Here is a 25,839-nt window from a genome sequence, read left to right as displayed (position 1 = left end):
AAATAGTGTGTAAAATGTCAATGGAATGAATGAATAACAGGATGCTTTATATGAACATTTACGGTAAACTTATTCCCAGGCCGTCTCCTGCTCTGTGACCAATGAGCTGACAGCAGGAATCCCTCTCATCTCATTGGTCGAGGTACTGTTGCTTGTGAAGAAGATACCAGAAGACAACAAAGCAACAACTTTTCCTCACACTTTCTGTTTGCACTTTTCTTATTGCACTTTTACAAGAGGAATGTTCTGCTTTCTATTGTTTCATATTAATTTATGCAGTTTTAAGTTAAGCAGGACAGGTTTCTGTTTTATTCTGTTCATCTGCTCATTCAACTAAACAAAGGTCTGAGAGAGATGATGAGAATGATTGTTTCCTGTCAAACACAGTCAGAGAAGATGAGCTGAACCACTGATGTGGAGACAAAATGTCCAACAGGATGTGTCCAACTGTCCACTCATCAAACCCATCATGTTCATAGAAATGCCTTCTTCCATTATAACAGATTTTATTTATTTGTCTCATGACAGACTTTCTAACTGTGGACTCTCAGAGAGTCACTGTGAAGTCGTGGCCTCAGCTCTGAAGTCCAACCCCTCCCATCTGAAATATCTGGACCTGAGTAGAAACATCAACCTGAAGGATTCAGGAGTGAAGCATCTGTCTGCTGGACTGGAGAGTCCAAACTGTAAACTGGAGACTCTGAGGTCAGTTTTCATTTATTTTCTTCTCAGGCTTCTGAAGAATGGAGATCCAGTTTAGATGAGTTCTCTTGTCAGGACTGTCAGATAGAAAAGGAGCTCAAAGAGTTTAAATGAAGGAGAATCATGTTCCTGAACATCAGCAGGTATCTCCTCAGTCATCAGACGTGCACAGGTACGGGCTATTGTTGCTCAGGAAACAGCCCGTTTGCCCTTAGTAGCTGAGCTGCCCCTCTGGAGAGAGTGCCTTTTTGTTTTTTGCTGTTGTGTCTACATCAATACAATGAGCCCATAACTGGTAAAGTAGAAGTGTTCATTCATTCATTCATCAGCTGTAACAGCTTGTTCCTGTGGTTGAACAGGAAGTGATAACGTGATCACCAGAGGTGGGAAGTAACGAAGTACAAATACTTTGTTACTGTACTTAAGTAGATTTGACAGGTATCTGTACTTTACTTGAGTATTTCTTTTTCTGACAACTTTTTACTTTTACTACATTTGTACACAAATATCTGTACTTTCTACTCCTTACATTGTAAAAACAGGCTTGTTACTTTTTTAACCTCCACGGATGACAAGACGTAAAAGACGTGACATGATGGGACATGACTAGAGCATCGGACTAGAGAAGGAAAGTCAATGATGTGCTCATAAAATGAGCGGCCTGTTGGTGATACCTGCGCCTGTTATCAATCCATGGAAATTCACAGGGGACTGACAAACTGAGCCTAAAATTAGACCAGTCGCTTCATATTTAGTAAAAAGGTGATCTATGCACATGAACACAGTTCTAAAGATAAATACCCTCTGATACCCTCCATCAGCTCTACACCTGTGTTCCTGTGTTCTTCTTCTACTGGGTTGAACAGGCAGCCTGTTGACAGCGTTGCCAAGTCAGCTTATTATAAGTGACTTTGGGCTTGTTTTCCTGTAAAGTCTCTTACAAATATTGGTAGTCACGGGTGGCGTTTTTTTGGGTCTCGTTTCTAAAGTGTAGTTGCTTATTTGGGCTTGTTCCCAGATCCATAATAAGTTGTCAAGCAGATATTTTCATTATGTTATTTAAACGTAGGAGTTGGTCTTGCCTGTCTCCACTTCCATTCTGCTTCTAATTGGCTCTGACCCAGATGGTAAATAGTACAGGGCAATCTGTTTGTTTCTAGTTAGGATGTTTAATTAAAAATATGCGTGGATGATGGTGGGCTTTAGGAGAGTTTTGAGGAACAAATGCCCGGGACAAAGTGGTTGAAATACGGGAAGAAATATATCAAAGACTGGGAGAAATATAAAGTTCCTGAAGCTCAGGGGAGAGAAAAACATAAATAAACTGTGTACCGTGGGCTTGTTATCACAGGCCTGGTTGCTTATTTGTCTCGCGAGATCTGGCAACACAGCTGTTGATCAGTTTGAGCTCTGCTGCCACCTAGTGAGTGGTAGAGGTGTGCGATACCGCTAGATTTGGTATCGATCCGATACCAAGTAAATACAGGGCCAGTATCGCCGATACCGATACTTTTTAATAATTAAGGTGGACGCACCATCAATCTAAATCTGAATGAATTTTAATGACATTTTAAGTGTTTTTGTGATTTCCCTTTTGGATTATTAATCAGTTAAAATGCGGTACAGAATTTGGGCAAAGTTTATAAGTAAATACAAAATACTTTATCACAATAAAAGTTTTTGTTCAGAAACAACACAAAATGATCACTTGAGGACAAATAAAAACAAATTATTTTTCAGGCAGAGTGTTCAGAAACTACAATAAAAACTAAATCTCTTCATTTATTGCACTTCTTTCTGGATTTTTTTTTCTTAAATAAACAAAGTGTACAAAATTATCACTCCACAACAAATACTATAAATAATGTAAGGAAGTGTTTAGGCAACACAATACAAAAATTAAGACAACATTTCTCCCCTTTAGTGCACTTTTTTTTCTTCTTTTCAGGGGTCTGTAGGGGCTAGGTGGGCGGGGGATTTTAAAAATGTCCATATGCTTATACAAGTTTGTTGTATTACCACTGTATCTTACAGACTTTTTACAAATAGCACAACTTGCTATCGTTTAATTTTCGGCCCGAAAGTATAACCAAACAGCCCTACTCTTTCTCTCGTTGTGTGTAATCGTTGCTGCTGGTCGGGCCCGCCTGGTAGCGGTGGGCGGTGTTAGGTCACCTGGCGCCGCGGAGTCACGTGACTGTACAAGAAACACAGGAGGGGGAGGAGGAGCACAATGAGCCTGATCTGCTCTGTGACAGCAGCGGCATTTAGACAGAGTCAGGTCGCCTCTTTAATGAAACGAGAGAAACTGAAACTTAAGTACCGATCTCATTACATTGGTATCGATCAATCTCGATACCAACGTTGGTATCGATATTATCGATATTTGGATCGATCCGCTCACCACTAGTGACTGGAGGCTTGTGTATCCTTCAAGCATCAATAAAGACACTAATACTGACCCCCCCAGTTTACAACGTTAGCAATGCTATGGGAACACACCGTTTTGATAGTTTATAGCTAACGCTAGCTAGCTCTCGGTTTAAAAACCGGGGGCGCTGGTGAGAAGCTCATGGAGTAGATGTGCTTTCAGGGGCTCTTCCGTGCCAGTGGTGAAATTATTATTTTGACAGTCTTATACATAATTTCATCAGCCTCTGGAAAAACTGTGAACACTGGGGCCTTAACCAGTTATGTTTATGCAACGACATGCCGAAGAAGTCGCCCAAAAACGTCGAGTTGCCTGGACCTTCCTCAGCTTCTGCTAACGCTAATGCTAACAGTGCGAGCGGCAGCCGGCCAGGTCATGATTCAGGCGACAGCGACACTGAACATTTGTCTTTAATCTGGGAGAAAGTTTCTGACAAGATCCTTGAACATATCAACGCCAGGTTTGATAAATTAGAGCAAACACTAGAGGTGGTGCAGAGCTCTCAAAGAGGACTACTGGAGAAGGTTGAAACGGTGGAAGAGCGAGTTCTGGATCATGAGAACCACATAACCTGCTTGGAGAAGACGGTCTCTGGCCTGAAGGACGAGAACAACGCGCTCAAGTTCAAAATGGATGACCTTGAAGGCCGGTCCCGTCACAACAATATTAACCCATTTAGGCCTAAATACTCTTCTGTAAACCCCCTCTCAAAACCTGAGGTTAAAGGCATAAGCCGTGAATCTGTAGTTCCATTATAGGTGAGGATAGAAGTTACAATATTCTGAAATCAAGGAATGCCCCTGTCGCATATCCTCAGTAGTGTTTTGTTGAGATGCTGTTTTTTCATTGAAACACACAGATGTCAGAAATGACCTATTGGACATCATAACAACGGTATGTGTAACTGATTTACTCAAAGTCCCTTGACAAATAGCTGTTGTGATGTTAGTTTACACACAGGTTCAAGATGTCTGGTGGAATTAATTGGCAAAAACAAATGAGCAGATACAATATAAATTACTAATTCAGTTGTAAATCTGTCAGATATGATTACCTTACATGATTTTTTCTCATTGTTAAAAAAAAATAAATATCATGGGCAGAGCCCTCAAAAGGCTCTCTGAATCTAAGCCTGTGCACAGCCGTGTTCATGAAATGTGAAAATCCATACTTTGTTGTAGGACTATAATAAAGATATTGTTGGAAAGGTCTCAACCTGGGGAATAGCATATGTTAGTTTAGGGGTTGTAACTGACTCCTTCTTTGAACTATTGACCTTTGAACCCTGACTTCTGAGAATTTTTTCAAGGCTTAAGGCTAAAGTAATTCTGCATCAAAAGGGGCTATAGACATGGGACAAAGTGCTGTAGAAAGCTTATGAACTCTGCCTTTTGTGCCTGTGTGACTATACCTAGTGGATATAGACAGAAAGTGGGAGTGCTGTCCAAAATGGTATCTTTTCACCCACTTGACAATTATATGCTTAAATTCTGGTAAGAAATGTGTTTCCCACACCCTTAAACCCCCGGCTATGTATTCATTTTATTATTTATATCCTCCTTTTCGAGGAAATTACTAATCGTGGTAGAAACTACAAATCCCTTGAGCTGCGACATGTAGCTTGATACCAAGTCACGTGATATTTGTAGTTTTTTCAGTTTTCAAACATATGTTAAAATAGGGTTGTAAAAGATATATATACTGATTACATCGAATATCTAGTATTGCCGAACTAGCGATGACATTGCTTTAAGTCGATATATGTTAAGAAAAAGTAAAGAGAGTTTATTTAGGATGTGTTCAGAACCGCGCAATATAGATTTACGCCAAACAGCAATGCAGTTTGGTTCTCCCGCTTCAGTAGGCTTACAGTAGGCAGGGTTTGGATTGGTTTATCTGCTGAACACATGAAATATTTACCACAGCCGACCTTGTAACGGCAGTGATTTTAGTTGCTTTAAGTTAAGAAATGACACACAACACTGCATTTGAGTCGTTTATTTGAAAATATTATGAAGCTTTGCTGTAGCTTGGTTGAGCGGCAAAAACTGACAGGATTGGAATGAGTCCATCTATGTCACTAGGCTTTGTGCTGATCTCATAAGCCTTCTTTTAATAATACTGTTCAAAATGCACCAGGTTTAACGAATGCATTGAGTAATACGGCATTACTAGCATTCACTTTGAGGGTGTGGGTAGTATTTTTACACTAATAGGCTCGTTTTCTACCCCGGGATGACGACGGAGGTTGACCGGCGGATCACCTCAGGAGGCCGGCCGTTCGTCTCTGAGATGACTCGCTGCTCCTGGTGCCACAGGTGGCGCTTCACTTCTCGGAAAACATCGGCGCAAACTTCCAACCAGGCATTATTTGGATAAACTGATCACATATTGGGGATCTGCACCGTTACTTTCTAGCATGAAAAAATTAAAACTTAATAAAGTGACGTATTAACAGCTATAGAGCGGGAATTAAAACAGCTTTTAGCCTGCCTATTACGATGCCGCTAGAGGGCACCAGCGCGGCTAGTCACCCCCAAACGTAACACTGGGTCGTAATTTGGGTGCATGAAAAACGACAACTGTGGTCGTTCTGTAGAGGAGGACAGTCTGCGAAAAAGACGACAACGCTCAAAATGACACAGACGCGTTTGCCGGCCTAACTACGCATAGATGCGTGATCCGGTCTTAATGGGTTAAGATTATCAGCATTCCTGAGCATGAAGAGGGGGTAAACTAACAGAATTCATCGAGGCACTGATTACGAAGCTTTTCAGAGAAGACAACTTTGGGTCACCGGTGGTTATCGACCGGGCGCACCGGACCCTGCGGCCACCGCCCACAGCTGAAGCTGAGCCTCGCTAAGCCATCATCGCCAGGGTCCACTTCTATCGGGAGAAGGAGCTCATACTTGGCCTCCGGAGGGAACGACAACTGGAGTACAAAGGCAACAAGGTGCTTATTTTCCCGGACTACACGCCCGAGGTGATGCGGCAGTGGCGTGGATACACCGAGGCCCTGGGGATGCTGCGGGAGCTGAAGGTGGAGCACAGCCTACTTTTCCCAGCGAGGCTTCAGATAAAACACAGAGTGAGGCTATGGCTTTTATTAACACTGTCTTAAAGAACTTATCTTCAGATTGCTGAGGTTCCTTGGCGTATACACTTATACAGAGGGCCGATAAGACTATGCTACATTTCCCAGATAACTATGTTTAATAAGTTGAGAGACTGTCAGTTTGTTTTTTCTGACTTAGGTCAATTATGTCTGGCAGCAGAACTGGGCTAAGTTAATTATTAGGACTTTAATAGTGAGCTACAGGTTTGAAGGCTGGTCTCAGGCCGTGCGTGTAGCGGTCCTGAGCATGAGGGGATGTCCGGGCTTCGTTTGGGGAAGTACTTGTGGGCGGGTTGGGGACATGTTCAGGTTCATGGGTTTGTTTGAGTGTGTTACCTCAGGTTACAATGTATGTTCTTAATGTGTCTTGTTTTATTAGATTTTGTGCACGTTTGAGAGGATACCAGCTTTTATTACAGAGATAATGTCAGTATCTGATAACATAACACATGGCAGTATAAACGATAAATTTACATTGGTCTCATTGAATGTTAAGGGGTTGGGTCATGTCATTAAAAGGGGTCGCGTCTTCTCGCATCTCAAGTCATAAAACCAGACGTAATTTTTCTTCAGGAAACATTGGTGTAAATGAGCAGCGCAGGTTGAGAGCAAGTTGGATTTCCTAAGTTTATCAAGCACCTTTTACCCTCAAATCTAGGGGGGTTGCTATTCTTTTCTGAAAAAATCTACCATTTCACCTTGATTGTATGACAGCAGACCCATATGGAAGGTATCTGATGATATCTGGGAACATAAACTCCCTTCTGATAACGATGCTTAATATCTACGACCCAAATATTGATAATCCTGATTTCTTCTGAAAGGCATTTGATTTGATACTGGACTCTACCCTGAATGTCATTATTGGGGGTGATTTTAATTGTCATCTTGACCCGGTCCCAGATAGACTTTCTACAAAACCACCCCCTGCTATATCTTCAGTAGGAATTCTGAATGATTTAATGAAAACAAGGAATATGGTTGATATATGGCGACTGCAGCATCCTACAGATGAGGAGTTTTCTTTTTATTCTCATGTCCATAAGTATTCCACCAGGATTGATAACTTTCTGATAGGTGCTGAATTATTGCCCAGTGTTACTGATTCTACTTCTCATAATATTCTAATATCTGATCACAGTCCAGTTTCTCTCAACTTCAGAAATATCGTGTCTTGTCTAAAATATAGCTGGCGCTTCAACCCTCTTCTTCTGGAGGATCAGTCTTTTATTGAGCATATGACTGCACGCATAGACCAATGATAATGGGGAAGTCTCTGATTCTATTTTGCACCCAGAGATGACTTAGATGCCCCAGTTTCTGACACTGACCTCTTGAATGCTATTGGAGCCTTCCCCTCTGGAAAAACATCCGGCCCAGATGGCTTTGGTTGTGAATTTTATAAATCATTTCATGACAAAATAGTTCCACTGATGCTGAGGATGGTAAACGATTCTATGAGAAGTAAGACCCTCCCCAGTTGATTATATGAGGCACATATCTGCTTGCTTTTGAAAGGGGGAAGGGAAGCGTTGGACCCTGCAAGTTACAGACCGGTTGCTCTCTTAAATTGTGATCTGAAAATAATAACTAAAGTCTTGGCTATGACATTAGGAAGGCATATTTCCACCATTGTACAAACTAATCAGACTGGATTTATCCCAGGTTGGTTTTCTTTTAGTAATGTCTGTCTGCTTTTAAATACGATATACTCAGTGGTAGTGAAAAGTACACAGGCTGCTGTTTTATCTCTTGACGCCCAGAAGGCATTTGATCAGATCGAATGGCCGTACGTGCTGAAGACACTGAAGCAATTTGGATTTGGAGAAAATTTGATTGAATGGGTGAAAATAATTTAACCTAAGCCAGTATCTTCTATTCTCACTAATTCAGACACATCTCAGCCCTTTGAGTTACAGCGGGGTGTGAGGCAGGACGACCCTCTTTCTCCTCTTCTTTCTGATATCACCTTGGAACCACTTGCTATAGGTATAAGAGGTCACCCAGGTATTCATGGTGTAAAGTTTGGTGATGCTGAAAGCCTTGTTAATCTGTATGCTGATGATTTATTGATTTGTTTATCAGACCCAATGGTGTCAGTTCCCAACCTCCTGGATTATAGAAAATCATTTAGTAGATTGTCTGGGACACAGTTAACTGGGACAAGTGTGAGTTCATGCCATTGACTAACATGTGTCCTACTTTCTTGAAATCTTTGCCATTTAAATGAGCTACTACTCATATTAATTATCTTGGCCTTAAGATCTCCAGAAACCCCAAACTTTTACTGAAATTGAATTCTTTGGACATGGTGGATAAACTTAAAGCCAGTATTAGAAACTGGAAGTTGCTCCCTCTCTCAATGATTGGCTGCATTAATGCCATTAAAATGGTTGCACTCCCAAGGTTCTTGTATCTCTTTCAAAACCTCCCTGTTTATTTGCCATTACATTTTTTTTAAAACAACTAATCCAATGTACAGAAGTGTTCTATAAACTCCAGATATCAGTCCATTCAGTTTAAAGTCATACATAGGCTGCATTATTCCAAAACTAAACTTAATAGAATATGTGGATCAGTGTTTTCCATGTGTCATAGATGTAACAGAGCTGAAGGTTCACTCTCACATTTGTTCTGGTACTGCCCAGCACTGGACAACCTTTGGAGCGACATATTTAACTGGTTCTCAAGGCAATATAAAATAAATATTCAACCAGACTGTAACCTGGCTATCTTTGGTTCTTCTGGAAGGATATCAACCCTCCCTTCCCACTGTGAGCAGGTTCTCAAAACGGGCACGGTAGCAGCCAAAGAACTGATTTTACTTCATTGGAAGTCTCCATCAGCGCCTTGCTTTAAGAGGTGGCTCCATGAAATGTTTTTTGTTTCTAGGATGGAACAGATTCACCTTAGCAGATGGAGTGCAGCAACTTTTTATGAGAAAGCATGGAAGCTATTTTGGCCTTACTTGATGAGACCTAAATGAACAGTTGTGTTCTTTATCCGTACCACTGACAGTGCCAGAGGAGACGGAAGGCAATGAACTACTTTTGCTATTGTACATATCTTCATATAGCCTCTGTCTTTATTTTCATTAAAACAATTATTTCATTTAACAAAGTCACATGCTGTAAACCCATTTTGGATGTAGATTTTTCTTTTCTATTTTTTGTTAAAAAAGTTTAAAAAATGATCCAGATGCTCATGCAGGACCTCTGGTCAGGTCAGTCTAGATTATTCTGATAGAACCTTTTTCATTTTGTAAAATTCATCATCAATCATCATCATCAACTGTTTTTTTATTCAGGGAGAAATTGACTGAGCATCAAGCTCTTTTACAGCAATGCCCTGAGTTACAAAAACATACAACAACAATAATCAAAATAACAAAACAAGAACAATAAAAGATAAAAAGGGCAAAATAATAATAATAATAATAATAATGGTAAAAGCATAAAGTAATAAAATAATTTAAAATGAAATAATTATAATTATAATAAACAGAAAGAAAAGAAGAATATTTATGTATAAATAATAATAATAATAATGATATAAAAAAGGTCTAAATATTAGTCAAAACAAGAACATTGTACAACAGCCATATCATCAATCATACCCTTGAATTGGTCAAGAGACACAAACCTATCTAATTTTAATAATTCTTGCAATTTGTTCCATTTATTAGATGCAAAAAATGTGAAAGCTAATTTACCAAATATCAGATTTAATTTGAGGAGTTTGAAGAGATATAAATCCCTGTGAACGAGTATTGTGGCAGATTGATTTTATGTTAAGAAGAGAAGTTAGGTAAAAAGGTAACTTTCCCATTAATGCCTTATAAACAAAAAGGAGGCAGTGCCTTTCCCTTCTATCATAGAGGGAAGACCATCCAACATTTTGGTATAGATTACAGTGATGAGTTCTAAAACCATCTCCAGTTATAAAACGTAGTGAACTGTGGTAAACTGCATCCAGTGATTTCAGAGTGGAAGGAGCTGCATGCATATACACAATGTCACCATAGTCTAGGACTGACATTATAGTTGCTTGAATAATGGTCATTCTGTTTTCTAAAGAGAAGCAAGATCTAATCCTGTAAAGTGCACCTAATTTAATTTTTACCTTTTTTGTGAGATCAAGCACGTGTTCTAAATGATAGTTTGTTATCTAGCCAAATACCCAGATATTTGTATTGAGAAACTTGCTCAATTTGTGTCCCATTTAAGGAACAGATGTTATAGGCATCAAGGTCAGACTTTCTTGATCTAGTAAAGATCATACACTTAGTTTTAGCTTCATTCAGAACCAGTTTAAGATCTTTCAAAGATTTCTGCACACAATCAAATGCACATTGAAGATATGACACTGCTTGCTCTACAGATGGTGCATAGGCATAAAGGATTGTGTCATCTGCATAGAAATGTACTTTACAATTTTCTATTGAAGCACAGATGTCATTGATATACAACGTAAACAACAGTGGCCCCAAAATTGAGCCCTGTGGAACACCATTATTTAGTCTCAATGGCTCTGTGGTTGATCCTGTCACATCTACCCACTGAGTTCTATTAGAGAGGTAGTCTTGAAACCATTTAAAGGAAACTTCATCGAGACCAAAAGAGTACAGTTTTTCAAGAAGTAACCTGTGATTAACAGTGTCAAAAGCCTTTGACAAATCAATAAACAAAGCTGCACAATGTGTCTTACTGTCAACAGCAGTAGCTATATCATTTACTACAGCAGTTGCTGCTGTAATTGTGCTGTGGCCAGCTCTGAACCCAGACTGATAAGGATGTAATATAGAATATGATGACAAGAAGGAACGAAACTGTTCATTTTCAAAGGATTCTAACATCTTAGCTAAACATGGGAGCTTGGAGATTGGCCCATAGTTATTCAAATCACTTGGGTCCCCTCCTTTATGTAAAGGGGTCACTTGGGCTGATTTCCAGACTTCTGGAATAGAACCAGAGCAGAATGTTAAATTAAAAATGTGAGTCAAAGGTTCAGCAATGACAGGGGCTGCAATCTTAAAGAGATGTGGGTCTAACTGATCTGCACCCAGAGAGCTTTTCATACACTTGGAATTACACAATCCAAAGAGAACCTCAGATTGGCTTACTGGTTTGAATGAGAAGGAAGGGTTATTAGGCCTACTTGAAAATAAAATCCTCTCTTCTTCAAGACTAGTGACACTGAAATGGACTTGTGTCTCTAGTGCCATATCCACACTATTCAGTTGATCAAATAGAGTACCACATTTGATAAAGTGATTATTAAAAGCATTACAAATCTTCATTTTCTCATTTACTACTTTAGAATCCAATATAATTTGTTGAGGAAGAGTGGTTGAAGAAACACCTTTAAGTGACTTAATCACTTTCCAGAATTTCGCTGGATTGCTACCACAGTCAGACAGATTGTTCAAATAATAGGTAGATTTAGCCCTTTTCACCAAGTAAGTGCATGTATTTCTAAGATGTCTGAAAGTTTGCCAATCTCCATCACTACCAGTGGATCTTGCCAATGCCCAAGCTTTGTTTCTTTGAGTAATAATCTCACCTCAATCATGACTAAACCAAGGGTTACATCTATTTTTTATCCTAAATCTCTTAAAAGGGGCATGTTTATCTGCTAGGGTATTAAAAACAGTCTGGAAATATTGCCATGCAAGTTCAACATCTTGAATAAGACTTAAAGAAGTAAGGTCACTAGCATGTAGATCATGTAAAAATGCCTGCTCATTAAATCTTTTAAAAGATTTAGTGCCTTCCATGCAGTGCTGCCTTGAAGTCTGCGTTTGGGGCACAAAACCCCATGGAGCTACCGGGAGACACGGTAGTGGATTTTCACTTGGTCCCGTCCCAATCCCATGACAGAATAAAGCAATGAATCTGCTCCACTGGATGTGATGTGATATAGTATATACATTGTTGGGGAGTCGTCAACTACATGTAGGCTAGTTCAACTACTAGCTTAAATACATTTTGTAGTTGTTTCTAAACTGACGAGACAACAGGCCCCTTTTTATTTCATTATTTAGACTTTCATTGTTTTAATTTGTTATTTATTAACAAATGTTTAATTTTTAGATATTTTTATTTTATTTATGTATGAACTGTGAGGAAACAAATGACACTTATAGTTTAATTCCAATGAACGGGCCATTTCTTTTGCTATAATTTTATATCATATGTTCATTGTCAGTTTCTGAACAGTGAAGTTGTGTCAGGAAGAGACCACTTCACAGTCAGTGTGGACAGCAGGAATCTGAAGAACTCTGTAATGTCCATATGACATGTGACTGTTGTTGGAAGACACACTTGAACATGTCAACTTGTCCTTTAACATTTGAATGACACAAACCTCCTGAGACACCAAATCCAGGAAGAAGAAGGTCCTGGAATCAAAGAACTAATCAACAGTTTGTAGTCCAACATGTGTGAGGAGGAGATATTGATTCTGTAATGAGGTCAGCAGCATCTTATTGATCTGTGTTGACATGAATAGTTGTCTGAATGTTGTGCTGACGTTTGGATGATGTCTGCAGAAGGCTGACATGATGAAGATCCACAATAACACAAGGACAAAGTCACTCTACTCATTTTAGAGAACAGCTCATTGATCAGGACACATTTCAGACCTCAACACATCTGATTGATCATCAATCATTTCATCTTTTATTCTTTATTCAGATTGTGGAGCTGCAGTTTGTCAGAGATCAGCTGTGATTCTCTGGGACCAGCTCTAAAGTCCAACCCCTCCCATCTGAAACATCTGGACCTGAGTGACAACAACCTGAAGGATTCAGGAGTGAAGCAGCTGTGTGGTTTTCTGGAGAGTCCAGACTGTAGACTGGAGACTCTGAGGTGAGTTCACTGTCTGTTACTGTTGTAGATCTGTTATGTTTAATCACCAACTGAATCTAATTTGTTTTAAATAAAACTTTATTGTTCCTCAAAATGAAGACAAATACAAACTAATTTAAATAACTGTATAATGTTGAGCTTCATTTATGGAGTGAAATTAGTCTCAAAATGGTCAGAAATGCATGTTCCATGATCCACACATGAAACATGACATTCACAAATGCGTACCTGGCTATCTGAACGTGTGTGATTGTTTTGCAAATTCACAAATCAGATGGTTCAACTTCACAAAGCTCATCCTTTTCGTTTTCAAAAGACTTCCTGGCTTCCGAGTGTCTAAGCCTACGCATACGGATCGGCAGATACGGACAGATCAGGCTGCGCACGCACACGGAGTTTTGAGACTATTTTCACGCTGCTCAGATCCGCAGATCCACAAATGTATGGTGCCTTCAAGTGTCACCAGGAAAATGGGAAATCTGGCCTTTGGGCCAAGTGAGCTATATTTTTCCTTTTGGGAAAATTAATCTTTACTGATATAACTCACTTCTGGTTTAGTTACAACACTGAACTCAACAGAGGACCACGTAGATATTAATATATGTTTTTAATTTAAGATTATTTTAAACGTTTAAACATCTTTGGTCCAATAAGTCTTTGGTACAGGCCAATAGCGGTTAGTGCACAACCGCAGACAGTACCGGGACCCCCGACTAGTTGGTCTGAAGTGAGTTTATAAATCAAATATAAATGTAAATAATACAAACTAATACTTTGTTATAAACTCTGTGATAATGTTTTGGATAGATGGCGGTATCTAATGCGCTGCTGATTCCATTCATGGGTAAATGTAACGACAACTGATATCAATATGAATCCTTTTGTTCCAAAGAACGATATATATTGTATAATCACCTTATTATCATTCCTATGTATATAATATATATTCTTCCATCACTAGTTTTTGTACATTTGTTCATATATTAATTCTGTAAATATTTTGCTGATACTATTTTTATTTATTTTACTCTGAAGAGGGACAAATATGGACACAACGGAAGAGAAAGTTTGGTCAGAGCCAAAACCCTAGACAAAGGGATGTACTTAACATGTTCTTACAGACCTACATAGTAGCTCTATATTAACTGTGACATAACATAATTTGCGTTAGCATTGATAGTCGTTATATTTATATACCTGATCTGTCCGTATCTGCTGATCCGTATGCGTAGGCTTAGACACTCGTAAGCCAGGAAGTCTTTTGAAAACGAAAAGGATGAGCTTTGTGAAGTTGAACCATCTGATTTGTGAATTTGCAAAACAATCACACACGTTCAGATAGCTAGGTACACATTTGTGAATGTCATGTTTCACGTGTGGATCATGGAACATGCATTTGTGACCATTTGGAGACTAATTTCACTCCATATTCATTCCTGGTCAACACACACATTGATGAGGACACATTTAAAACCTCAACACATCTGATTGATCATCAATCATTTCATCTTTTATTCTTTATTCAGATTGTGGAGCTGCAGGTTGTCAGAGATCAGCTGTGATTCTCTGGGACCAGCTCTGAAGTCCAACCCCTCCCATCTGAAACTTCTGAACCTGACTAACAACAACCTGAAGGATTCAGGAGTGAAGCAGCTGTGTGGTTTTCTGGAGAGTCCAGACTGTAGACTGGAGACTCTGATGTGAGTTCACTGTCTGTTACTGTTGTAGATCTGATATTAGGGCTGGGTGATGTGGACCAAAAGTCATATCCTGATATATTTAGGCTGAATATCGATATACGATATATATCCTGATATGGAGCTTTTTCAGGTTGTGGATGGCTTACGACTGGGGCTTCTGCAGCGTGTAGTTTCACACACTCTTCGTACTGTAGTTTGTGCCACTGTTTTAGGTGGTGAAAAAGATTTGTAGTGCTTCCACCCTTGGCTGTATCTTGTTCATGGCACTATCTACATATAACCAGGGGTCGCGTTAGCTGAATATTTTCCAGCATTGACCGTTTTTTTAAAACTGTGATGGAAAAATCTGAAGGTCATCTGTCATTTTGACAAATTGCAGTTCACACCCCTGACCACTTGGTGGCGAGTGACGTTATTAATCGTCTCTTATCTCTAATCACAGTTTTCATTTCAAACATCGTGGAACTTTTATCAGGGCACGATTTCCTGGTCCACCGATTATACTGATGCACACGTCAGAGCTCTGCTAACCATAGACATGTATACAATATATATGTATATATGTCTGTGTCTATGTGGCTAACGGCTACCAGAATGGAGGAATCAGATGAAAGCACGTTGCTAGGACTGATGAGTTTTTGTGCAAATTGTGCAAAATAAAAGAGTTAGCATACCACCGAAGCCACAGGGGAGCCTCAGGGGACACAGGGGACATGTCCCCTGCACTTTTTCCAAAGGCCGTTTTGGTCCCCTGCACTTTTTACCGTCCAAAAACAATGTTACGCTATCCACCTTATTCCATGAGCCCTTGCGTGAATTATGGATGAGACTTCCAGTACGAACCGGAAGCGGCATTTTTACATGCTACCTGTCAGCGCTAATCCACTTTCTCCGACTACTACGAGACGTAAACCATGTGGGAACACCAGCTGTCACAGCTCAAACAAGGCGACATTACAGTCCCGCTGCCTAATAATATAGAGGGGTGGGAGGATGACATGAAGTGGCCTAAAATAACATACAGTGGCATAGTTAGCTACTTAACTCTGCCGCATCGGGGAGGCAATGAAGAATCTAAAAAGCCCTGAGACGCATCAGTACCTGCACAGTTATAAGGCTGGACACGTTTTATTAAAAGAGTTTGTGGGACACAATCTTGTTTACCTTAAAGCAGACGTAGAGCCCAGCCAAAGTCTTAAAAGTCCCTCATCACCAAGCCTTGGTATTAGTGTCATCATACCATCCTTTGGAAGGTATATGTTGATGTTCTGGTAGTTTTAATGATCATTTTCATTGCTTTTAATATAGGGCTGCAACAAACCATTATTTTTGTAATCAATTAAATGTCAATTAGTCAATTAAATGTAATTAAAACTATACAAAGGGGCCGGTATCATAAGTTTTCTTCTTCCTGCTCCTTTTTACTTTAAGAACTTTAAGAACTGAAGGTCAGTTAGTCCAGAAAATTACAAAAACTTTACAAAAACCACCCCAGGATAGGAAGACCAAGAGTCACCTCTGCTGCTGAGGATAAATTCATCCAGTCACCAGCCTCAGAAATCACAAGTTAACATCACCTCAGATTAGAGCCCAGATCAATGGCACACAGAGTTCTAGTAGCAGACACATCTCTACATCAACTGTTCAGAGGAGACTGCACCAATCAGGCCTTTATGGTCAAATAGCTGCTAGAAAACCACCACTAAGGAAAAACAACAAGCAGAAGAGATTTGTTTGGGCCAAGAAACACAAAGAATGGACATTAGACCAGTGGAAATCTGTGCTTTGGTCTGATGAGTCCAGATTTGAGATCTTTGGTTCCAGCTGCTGTGTCTTTGTGCGACTCAGAAAAGGTGAACAGATGGTCTCTACATGAATGGTTCCAACCGTGAAGCATGGAGGAGGAGGTGTGATGGTGTGGGGGGGGCTTTGATGGTGACACTGTTGGGGATTTATTCCAAACTGAAGGCACACTGAACCAGGACACAGGACAATGACTCCAAACACACCTCCAGGCTGTGTAAGGGCTATTTGACCAAGAAGGAGAGTGATGGAGCTGCACCAGATGACCTGGCCTCCACAGTCACCTGACCTAAACCCAGTCAGATGGTTCAGGGATGAGATGGACCACAGAGAGAAGGCAAAAGGACCAACAAGTGCTCAGCATCTCTGGGAACTCCTTCAAGACTGTTGGTAAACCATTTCAGGTGACGACCTCATGAAGCTCATCCAGAGAACGTCAAGAGTGTGTAAAGCAGTAATCAGAGCAAAGGGTGTCTACTCTGAGGACTCTAAGATATGAATCATATTTAGTTATTTCACACATTGTTGTTTACTACATAATTCCATGTGTTCATTCATAGTGTTGATGTCTTCAGTGAGAATCTACAACGTAAATAATCATGAAAATAAAGAAAAACCTTTAAACTAGAAAATGCCTGTGGAAATTTTGACTGTGCCAAATGCTGCTGGTGCCGTGACTGGATGGGTGTGAGTTTGATGTCATGCATGTTGGAGGGTACAACAAACCAAAGGACCAGGATGACGAGGATGAAGTAGGCCTGGCTGAGAGAGAGACACTGAGAAGGGCCTCCTTCCTTCGAGATCCACGGGTTAGCTCACGGTTAGCTCCACGGTTACCTCCACGGTTATCTCCACGGTTAGCTCACAGTGAGCTGCACGGGCTACCTCACGGTTAGCTCCACGCTTAGCTCCGCGGTTTAGTCTGCCGCGACTAGCCCCGCCTCCCTACTGTAGTCCTGTAATGGGTTGAGGGGTCATAATGTTGTGTCATTACACTCTGTGTCTGTGTGAATGTGCTCCTCTTCTGCTGCGTGTGTAAGTGTGTGTAAGCTCGTTAGGGTCCGGTTGTCATGGCTACCAGGGCCAGCTGCTGCTGAAGTCTCCTTCTGCCTCTCACCTCTGCCTGAGTGAGAGGGAGGTCCAAAACAACTGGACCCTAGGATTAGGGGTCCCAACTAATGCTCATAAATCAAAAACTACAAGTCCTATCGGGAAAACCAACACATCGAGAGCATCAGCCACTTGTCCTCTACGATTCTGTGTATTTCCACGCACGTACTGTGAAAATTGTGGCCTCAGTCGATTCAGAAAGGTGAAAAACTGGTCTTAAATTCCACATACACATACATGGGGAAAACTACAAAACCGGTCGGCGCACTCCTCACTCGGAGGAAGCTACAGTCCAAACCGTACGTCCCACACAAATCAAACCAACACCATCTGAAAGCCAACAAAAATCCCTACGTTTTTATATATTTTATATCAGTGTACCTCAAAAACTGTGGCCACCCCGTAAGATTGAAACAGAAAATCTGCTCCCTTTTGGAGCCAGCCTCAAGCGGTCACTCGATGAACTGCAGTTTTTTTGCACGGCCGCTCAAGCTGAAGCCTGTTTTCCTTAGTTTAGCCCCGCCCACAAGCTCCTCCATTGGCTCTGCCGTCTCTTGTGTGATTGGCCGTGCCCGCTGTCACTCCACCTTGCTGTCACACCGGTCTGCTAGTCTGCGGTCAGGAGTCCTTGTTAATCTGCTACTGTAAATTGTTCCTTTGTTCTGCCTGGGTCACGTCAGCTAGAAGGATTGGAATATCAGAGCTTTCATTTACATTAACCTTTCAATCGGTGTCCATGTGTGTATGTGTGTTTGGTAATTAGACGCAGCCAGGATGTCTACAAAAAGAAAAGTGGACATAAGGGACTTCTTTACAAGTCAAAGTGGAAGTTCCTCAAAGAAATGCGTTGCAGCCATCCTGCAACACCTTCACTGGCTCCAATAAAGCAGCAGATCCACTTCAAGATCCTCCTCATCATTTACAAAGCTCTCAATAATCTTCTAAAGTCTATTAGTTTGATTGAAAGTGCTGATAAATAAAACTTCTCTCTTACACTCATTTCAAATCAAATGTAATACTTGACTACTTCCACTGAATAATGGACATTTGATTCAGTTTCTCTCCACCTGTGATGCCAGTTTGTCCTGCCCACCACTGGGTGGTGCTTTGTAAATGAGCTCTGTTTACCATAGATTCCATAAATAAGTGTAAAATTGGTGGTACTGAGTTGGAGTGAAGTTGACTAACAAGGTGAAACACAGAATTGGGTGATAATGTTTTGCTACATGCTTTACAACCAGTCAAACCAAAAAAGGGAACATTAAACTTAAAAGTAGCAATATTGAAAACTAGAAGAACTACTAGAAAACACAGTCAACTGAAAGATTAGAGTTTTATTAAAAATACTTGTGTCCCCCCCCCCCCCCCCTCTGAAATCAAAATGTGGTCCTTGACCGAAGCACTTCAACCCTACGGTACCGTCTAAGAGCTGTTAGCGCTAGCAGTCCCGGTCCCAGTACGGACAAGACGTGTCGGCAGCACAAACTTTGTTTTTTCTACCATTTAAAGTCAATACTGTCAATACTGAAAAAGTACTTAAAGTTAATGACATTTGAATGAAAATTAAATGCTATTGAATTACATTATTATCATTTTAATAAATGAAAGTGACGGGTAAAAATAGATTATGACGGGATTTTTATGACCCTGTCAGTCAAAATGAGAGACAACTAAAAAGTCTAGCTCAACCTCTGCATATAACGTCATTTTGTTGCTCATCTGATACTTTGAATCTGAACCATCTCCAAATTACTGAGCCACTGCTTTTTCTTTTACTAACCAATTTCTCCTCCACACACTCTGCAGACGTTGTTGCTCCTCCTCTGTGCATGAAAGAGGAGGGACGGGGGGAGCAGTGCAGAGAGCTCCGGGTCAGCAGCTTGATGGAGCAAGGATCACAGCGCTAATTTGAACTATATCCATATACGAGATATAGTTTAAATACCGTATCACATTAAAACATATATCCATATATGTTTTAATGTGATATATCGCCCAGCCCTATCTGATATGTTTCATCACCAACTGAATTTAATGTATTTTATGTAAAACTTTATTGTTCCTCAAAATGAAGACAAATACAAACTCATTTAAATAACTGTATAATGTTGAGCTTCATTCCTGGTCAACACACACATTGATGAGGACACATTTAAAACCTCAACACATCTGATTGATCATCAATCATTTCATCTTTTATTCTTTATTCAGATTGTGGAGCTGCAGTTTGTCAGAGATCAGCTGTGATTCTCTGGTCTCAGCTCTGAAGTCCAACCCCTCCCATCTGAAACATCTGGACCTGAGAGACAACAACCTGAAGGATTCAGATGTGAAGCAGCTTCTTGATCTTGTGAAGAGTCCAGACTATAAACTGGAGACTCTGAGGTGAGTAGAGGGTTCCAGTCAGTCCATGCTGTTTTCATCAGTATTGTCCTAAACACAGTTAGTATCAAAGATCCAGTGTTTCCTGTAAACCTGCAGCTTCTCAGTGAAGCTGTGAGAGGAGAATGGAGACAGGCTTCAGGATTGGACAGAAAGGCAGAGAGATGAGCAGTCAGCCAATCAGATGAGCCAGAAGCTTGTTGTGATCATGTGTTTGAGTTGATGTGAAGACGACTGTTGTTGTTGTGTTGATGTGTCCAGGAAATAAAGCTGGATTCCGGCTGACAGCCTTCCAAGATGTATAGAGACAGTGGTGGTCATTCATCAAATCTGATCAACAACTGATCACAGCTCTGAGATCAGTCTGACTGAAGCCTGCACATCACAGAACCAGCATTACATTTAGTAACCATGAGCAGAGTCATCACATGTGTCATTAGTTTGATCAGATCTCTTCAATGACAGCCTCCATGTTTATTAGTCAGCTGATCTTTGTTTAAATGGAGCAGCAGTAAATCCATCACTAAAGTGTTGGTGCAGTAATGAAGCGTTCAGGACTCTCAGCAGTTTATTAGTCAAATCTGCAGAGGAAACAGACTTGATGCTAAAAGTCTCTGCAGGTCTGTGTGTGTTCACTCCAACACGTCAACATGAAGCTGAAAGGAAGCTGGCTGAGCTCCACAGCTGCTCCACTGCTGCTCTGAACAGGACTGAAGTCCCTGCTGCTCTTTCTACTGGATGTGATGATGAAGGGAGACTCTGGAAACACTCCTTTACCTCCCCTCTTCTTTATCCTCCTCTCTTCTTTCTCCTCCTCTCTACAGGTGGGAGAACATATACCGGTAAACAGGATGGTGTGTGTTGTGAGAGGATGAGCTGTGTCCTGATGATCCAGAGGTTGAAGCAGACTCTGACTGGACCATGTTACTGGGAGGTGGAGAGGAGAGCTTCATCCACATGGTCTCCATTTAAGACCATCAACAGAGCTGCACTTCAACTCTTCACAGAGCTCCAACAAATCAAGTCCAGTCCCTCATGAATGATTCAGACACGTCAGCCTGCCATCATCAACAGTCCTTCCTGTTGTTGTGTAGATGTTTGTTCCATGTCTTCTCTTGTCTCTGTAGAAACAGTAGATTCCAGATGTTTTTACTCCTGTTTCATCCACATATTTATTGTGTTGGAGCGAGCAGCAGCTGCTTTATCTGTCATTGGTTACTGGTTGGTGAGTGTTTCCTGTTTGTAGAACTGGTGGTGAACTGTAGGAACAGGTGAGTTTAGAGACTAAAAGATGATTTAAAAGCAGCTGAAGATAAAACATGAAGCTGTCGACTGTAAAGCTCACAGTCAGACCAGAGACTCCATCAGATCCATGCTGGAGCTGGAATGAGTCTTCTTCAGTTACATCCACAAATACATCACTGTAGATGATCATATATATTAGAGGTGGGACTGCATTAAAATAATCTAATTCGAGGCTTTGTAATTGATTAATCAGAATTAATCACATTTTAATCTCGTAACAATATTTGCCCCAAAAAGCAACAGTGTTCAATTTAAATGAACTTTAGTGGACCACTGAATCAAATAATAGACACAGACATGAATATTGTGAACTCAAACTCTTTTAATGTCTGAAAAAATGCATTTAATTGCATTTCAGTTTAAAACAGTAGAAAAAGACGTTTTCTGTGCTCACTGCAACATGCTGCATTTAGACGGCACCGTAGGGTTAAAGTGGTACGATGTGGTGCTATGCTAACTCTTTTTGTTTGTTTGTTTTTACACAAAACTCTTATCAAGGCTTCCATCAGGTAGTTTTTTATTTAAATATATAAATTTGCCTGCCATCAGTCCTAGCAAGTTTTTTTTTAAAGTTGACTTGGTTTACTTCTGTGTTTAGAATTCTTATTTATTTTTTTAAAGCTTTATTCAAACAAGTACATCTAGACAACAATGAGACAATTGTTCTGTGTGTACAACAGTATCACAATGGAGGATAACGTATGTGGTATTATAACAACAGAGTGCAGTAGAGAAATAAATAACTCCATGTAAATATTGTAAAGTTTAAATAAATCATAAGTTGCCTTTTGGTTAGTGTTGTCAGATATTGAAGAGTTGTATAGTTTGACATTTGCTGTTAGTTCAAGGATTGTTGGTTTCTTTTTTAAAACTTTGGCTCGATGAATATAAAGTTTGGTTAAAATAACAAGCAAACTGATCACATAGAATTGTGAGGAGAGATTTTTGTTAAAGTCTATAAATCCAAGTAGTACATTTCTCCAACATAAAACTAAACCAGAATATAACCAATCAATAATGTAATGTGACAGTCTGCTGCAGAGAAATGTTGGAAGCTCACATGACCAAGATCAGTGAGTCAGTGTTTCCCTGAGATCTCCACAAAATGTCCAGTTTACATCCATGTCTCTTTTCAGCCTTTGTATATTAATATTAGTCGTGTAAAATCTGTGGATCATTTTGATCTTATTGGTTAAACTAAACTAATGTTTTAAAAGTCCAAATTTATTCCAACAAACGTTCCCAACAAAGGTAGACCAGTACGATGAAGCAGAAGGTGAACTCATCATGTCTTGTTGAAATAGTTGTCAGATGATTTTGTTTCTGTTTTAGATCCGTCCAACAGTGCAGCGTGATCAGTGTTTCCTCTGTAGTCTTTTAGAAGTGGAATAATTAATGTGGGGACAGCATCAAAGATAACAGAGGAATCTATCGGTGTAATGTTGAAGGAATTCATCAGAGTTAGAACAGCTGACCATGATGGTTGAATCGTTGACTTAGTGACAGAATATTGTTGTCAACACAATGCTGGAGAAAATGGATTTGTTTTTATTCAATGTATATCTGTTACTCCAAATAAAAACACGATGAGGAGTAGAACTGTGTTTGTAAATCAGACACCATGCCAGCATGTTCCCTCGAAGCTGCGCGCTTGCGCAATCACGCACTGCTCACACCAAGCTGCTGAGAACCTACTGGATGCTTCTGAACGTGGACGGAGCCTGAGGACGTGTTTCTACACCACAGTGACGGGACACTGCTGAAGGAGGGTTTACCAAACTATATCTAACAGCACTCTGCATCCCAGGAACTGTGAGTACTGTTAAGACACTGACAACTGGATCCAAATGGGCTCCAACATGCTCCAATGGTTTGGTACCATACACTAATGAACTAAGAATCTATTCAAAATACATCTTCTTCTTTTGATATTAAATTCAACAGCTGGTCACAAATCAATGTTCTGTGTGCTTCTATTAGTACCTTAGTGATCATGTATTTCCTGGTAACCAGTAGGGACCTATGGGGCCACAGTGGTTTAGTTAATGTATGGGAGGCTGAGCTCTCCAGGGCAGCATAGCTGGATATGAAGATAACCAGGTCTCTCTGCTCCCTAGAAAGAGACATTCTAACTGCTGCTATACACACATCCCTAATTTAATACTGTAGCGACTTCGCAAATCCAAATAGTCGCTGAGAGACAGAAGATGGGCCCTATTGTCTGACGCGCTACAAAAAATCCACTGAGACGTCGAAACTACGTTTAACCATTTATTAACAAAAAAAAGATAATCAACTCATGATAACGTGCTCTAAAATATATCCAAAAAATAGTCACAGTGATCAAAGAAAATAGCGGTCAACAAAAATACGGCGACCCACCCGCTCTCTCTCTCTCTCTAACCAAAAATCAACAGGTGAATATCAACTAATATACCCGCCCATAAACATGTGACTCGCTATTTCCCCAACAAATATAGTGACATAAACGATATCCTAATAAACACAAAACCCAAACAATATCCCTTAATCTTACTGCTAATAGACATATAAAATGCATTTATGGCTCCTACATACCAGCCCCTAATTATTAGGTCATCACACATAATAATTACACACATTCATATTAGTAGGAGACATGATCCACTAATAGTTTCAAATCCATTCAAAGTCCATAATTTGTCTTCTTTCTTCATGAGCTGATAAACCCAAATGTCTTTGACAGTCAGAGTCCCTTTTAGTCGTCATTCTGTGGCATGTATGTCAGTCAAACAAAAAAAATCAAAACTGTCAGTGTGTAACAGCCGCTGCTCCTCCAGCTTCAGCTTCCTGCAGTAGGCAGATCTTTGTTATTGGTCGGTTGATGCAGGTGCTCTTTGTTTTAATCTGCACCTGACGCACAAATCCTCTTCTGTCTGGAAATGTTTGTAGAACTCTCCCCATGATCCAGGAATTCCGAGGTGCTGTGTTGTCCATTACAAGCACAATATCCCCTGGGATAATATTCCGCTTCACTCCAGACCATCGCTGACGTTCCTGCAGCTGAGGCAAGTATTCCTTAACCCATCTTTTCCAGAATAACTCTGACATGTATTGTACCTGCTTCCATCGTCGTCGAGCATACACATCAGCCTTCTGACAGTCTCCTGGTGGTAAAGATGGCACAGTTTTCAACAGCAGGAGGTGGTTTGGCGTTAGTGCTTCTAGGTCATTAATATCTGTGGAAGCTTTAGTAATTGGCCGGCTGTTGATGATGGATTCCACTTCACAAAGAACAGTATGAAGACCCTCTTCATCCAGATTTTGAACATTCAAAGTGGAATTCAAGACTTTCCGCACAGATCTGATTAATCTCTCCCAAGGTCCTCCATGATGTGAGCCAGCTGGAGGGTTGAAAATCCATTTGATTCCCTTTTGACGAAGTACATCATTTATCTGTGACTGATTCCACTGCTCAATGGCTGTTCTCAACTCACGCTCCGCTCCTACAAAGTTTGTCCCATTATCAGAGCGCAGTTCCAGGACTTGACCGCTTCTTGCTATAAAGCGTCTGAGCGCATTTATGAAAGAGTCAGTGTCCAGTGAAGGTGCCACCTCGATGTGAATTGCACGTATGGCCAGGCAGGTAAAAATTACACCATACCTCTTCACTACACTCCTTCTGCTCTTGACTTCAAATGGTCCAAAGTAATCCACTCCTACTCGAGTAAATGGGGGTTCATCAGGAGTAACTCTTTCAACAGGCAAGTCTGCCATCTGCTGGTACACCGGCCGAGCATTCAGTCTTCGACAGACAACACACTTGGACAAAACTCTCCTTATGGCTGTGCTGGCACCAATGATCCAGTACCTCTCCCTCAGTTTGGATAACATGTGGTTACGACCACCGTGCCCCACTTCACGATGAATGTGCCTTAAAAGAATGTCTGAGATATGGAAATCATTTGCCAGTATTAAGGGATGTTTAGCCTCCATCGGCATAGCTGACCTGCTCAGTCGACCACCAACTCTCAGAACACCGTCTTCCACCAGTGGGCAGAGTTTATAGATGTGGCTGCAACCTTTCACAGATTTGCCACTTTGTAGCCTGGAGAGCTCCTCTGGAAACCTCTTTCTTTGACAGAACCTGACTATTTCCAGCTCAGCCTTCTCCAGCTCCTCCACTGACAGACAACTTGAATCTGTCTTTCCTTTAAGAGTGTCCATATCCTTCTCCAATGAACATCTTTCCTGCAGACCAGACTGTGTCAAATCCATCCTTAACTTTCTCCTCTTCTGGTAACGAGCCAAGAGCCACCTTTTAAATCTCAAGATCCAAGCAACAGATTTCCTCAAATCAGTCCAAGATGAGAAATAATTAGTGATGCAGTGCTACGCAATGCAAACTATTGACCCTCATAGCAAAGCTATGGGAGTCAAT

At 40.5% G+C, this 25,839-nt stretch overlaps 1 protein-coding gene across 1 annotated transcript in view; it reads left to right on the top strand.

The window, feature by feature from the left end:
• Positions 1-23,013, top strand: part of LOC311494579 (NLR family CARD domain-containing protein 3-like) — a 29,654-nt gene extending 6,641 nt beyond the window's left edge. The window contains exons 6-9 of the mRNA XM_084553678.1: positions 529-705; positions 12,946-13,119; positions 19,944-20,117; positions 20,939-23,013. Of these exons, the coding sequence (XP_084409804.1) occupies positions 529-705; positions 12,946-13,119; positions 19,944-20,117; positions 20,939-20,960 (547 nt within the window). The 3' untranslated portion in view covers positions 20,961-23,013. The remainder of the gene's footprint in view (positions 1-528; positions 706-12,945; positions 13,120-19,943; positions 20,118-20,938) is intronic.
• Positions 23,014-25,839: the final 2,826 nt, after the last annotated feature.

The sequence above is a fragment of the Chelon labrosus genome, assembly GCF_963514085.1.
Source record: "Chelon labrosus genome assembly, chromosome: 10".
In the NCBI taxonomy this organism is placed as follows: Eukaryota; Metazoa; Chordata; class Actinopteri; order Mugiliformes; family Mugilidae; genus Chelon; species Chelon labrosus.
This window is presented reverse-complemented; position numbering and strand designations above follow the sequence as displayed.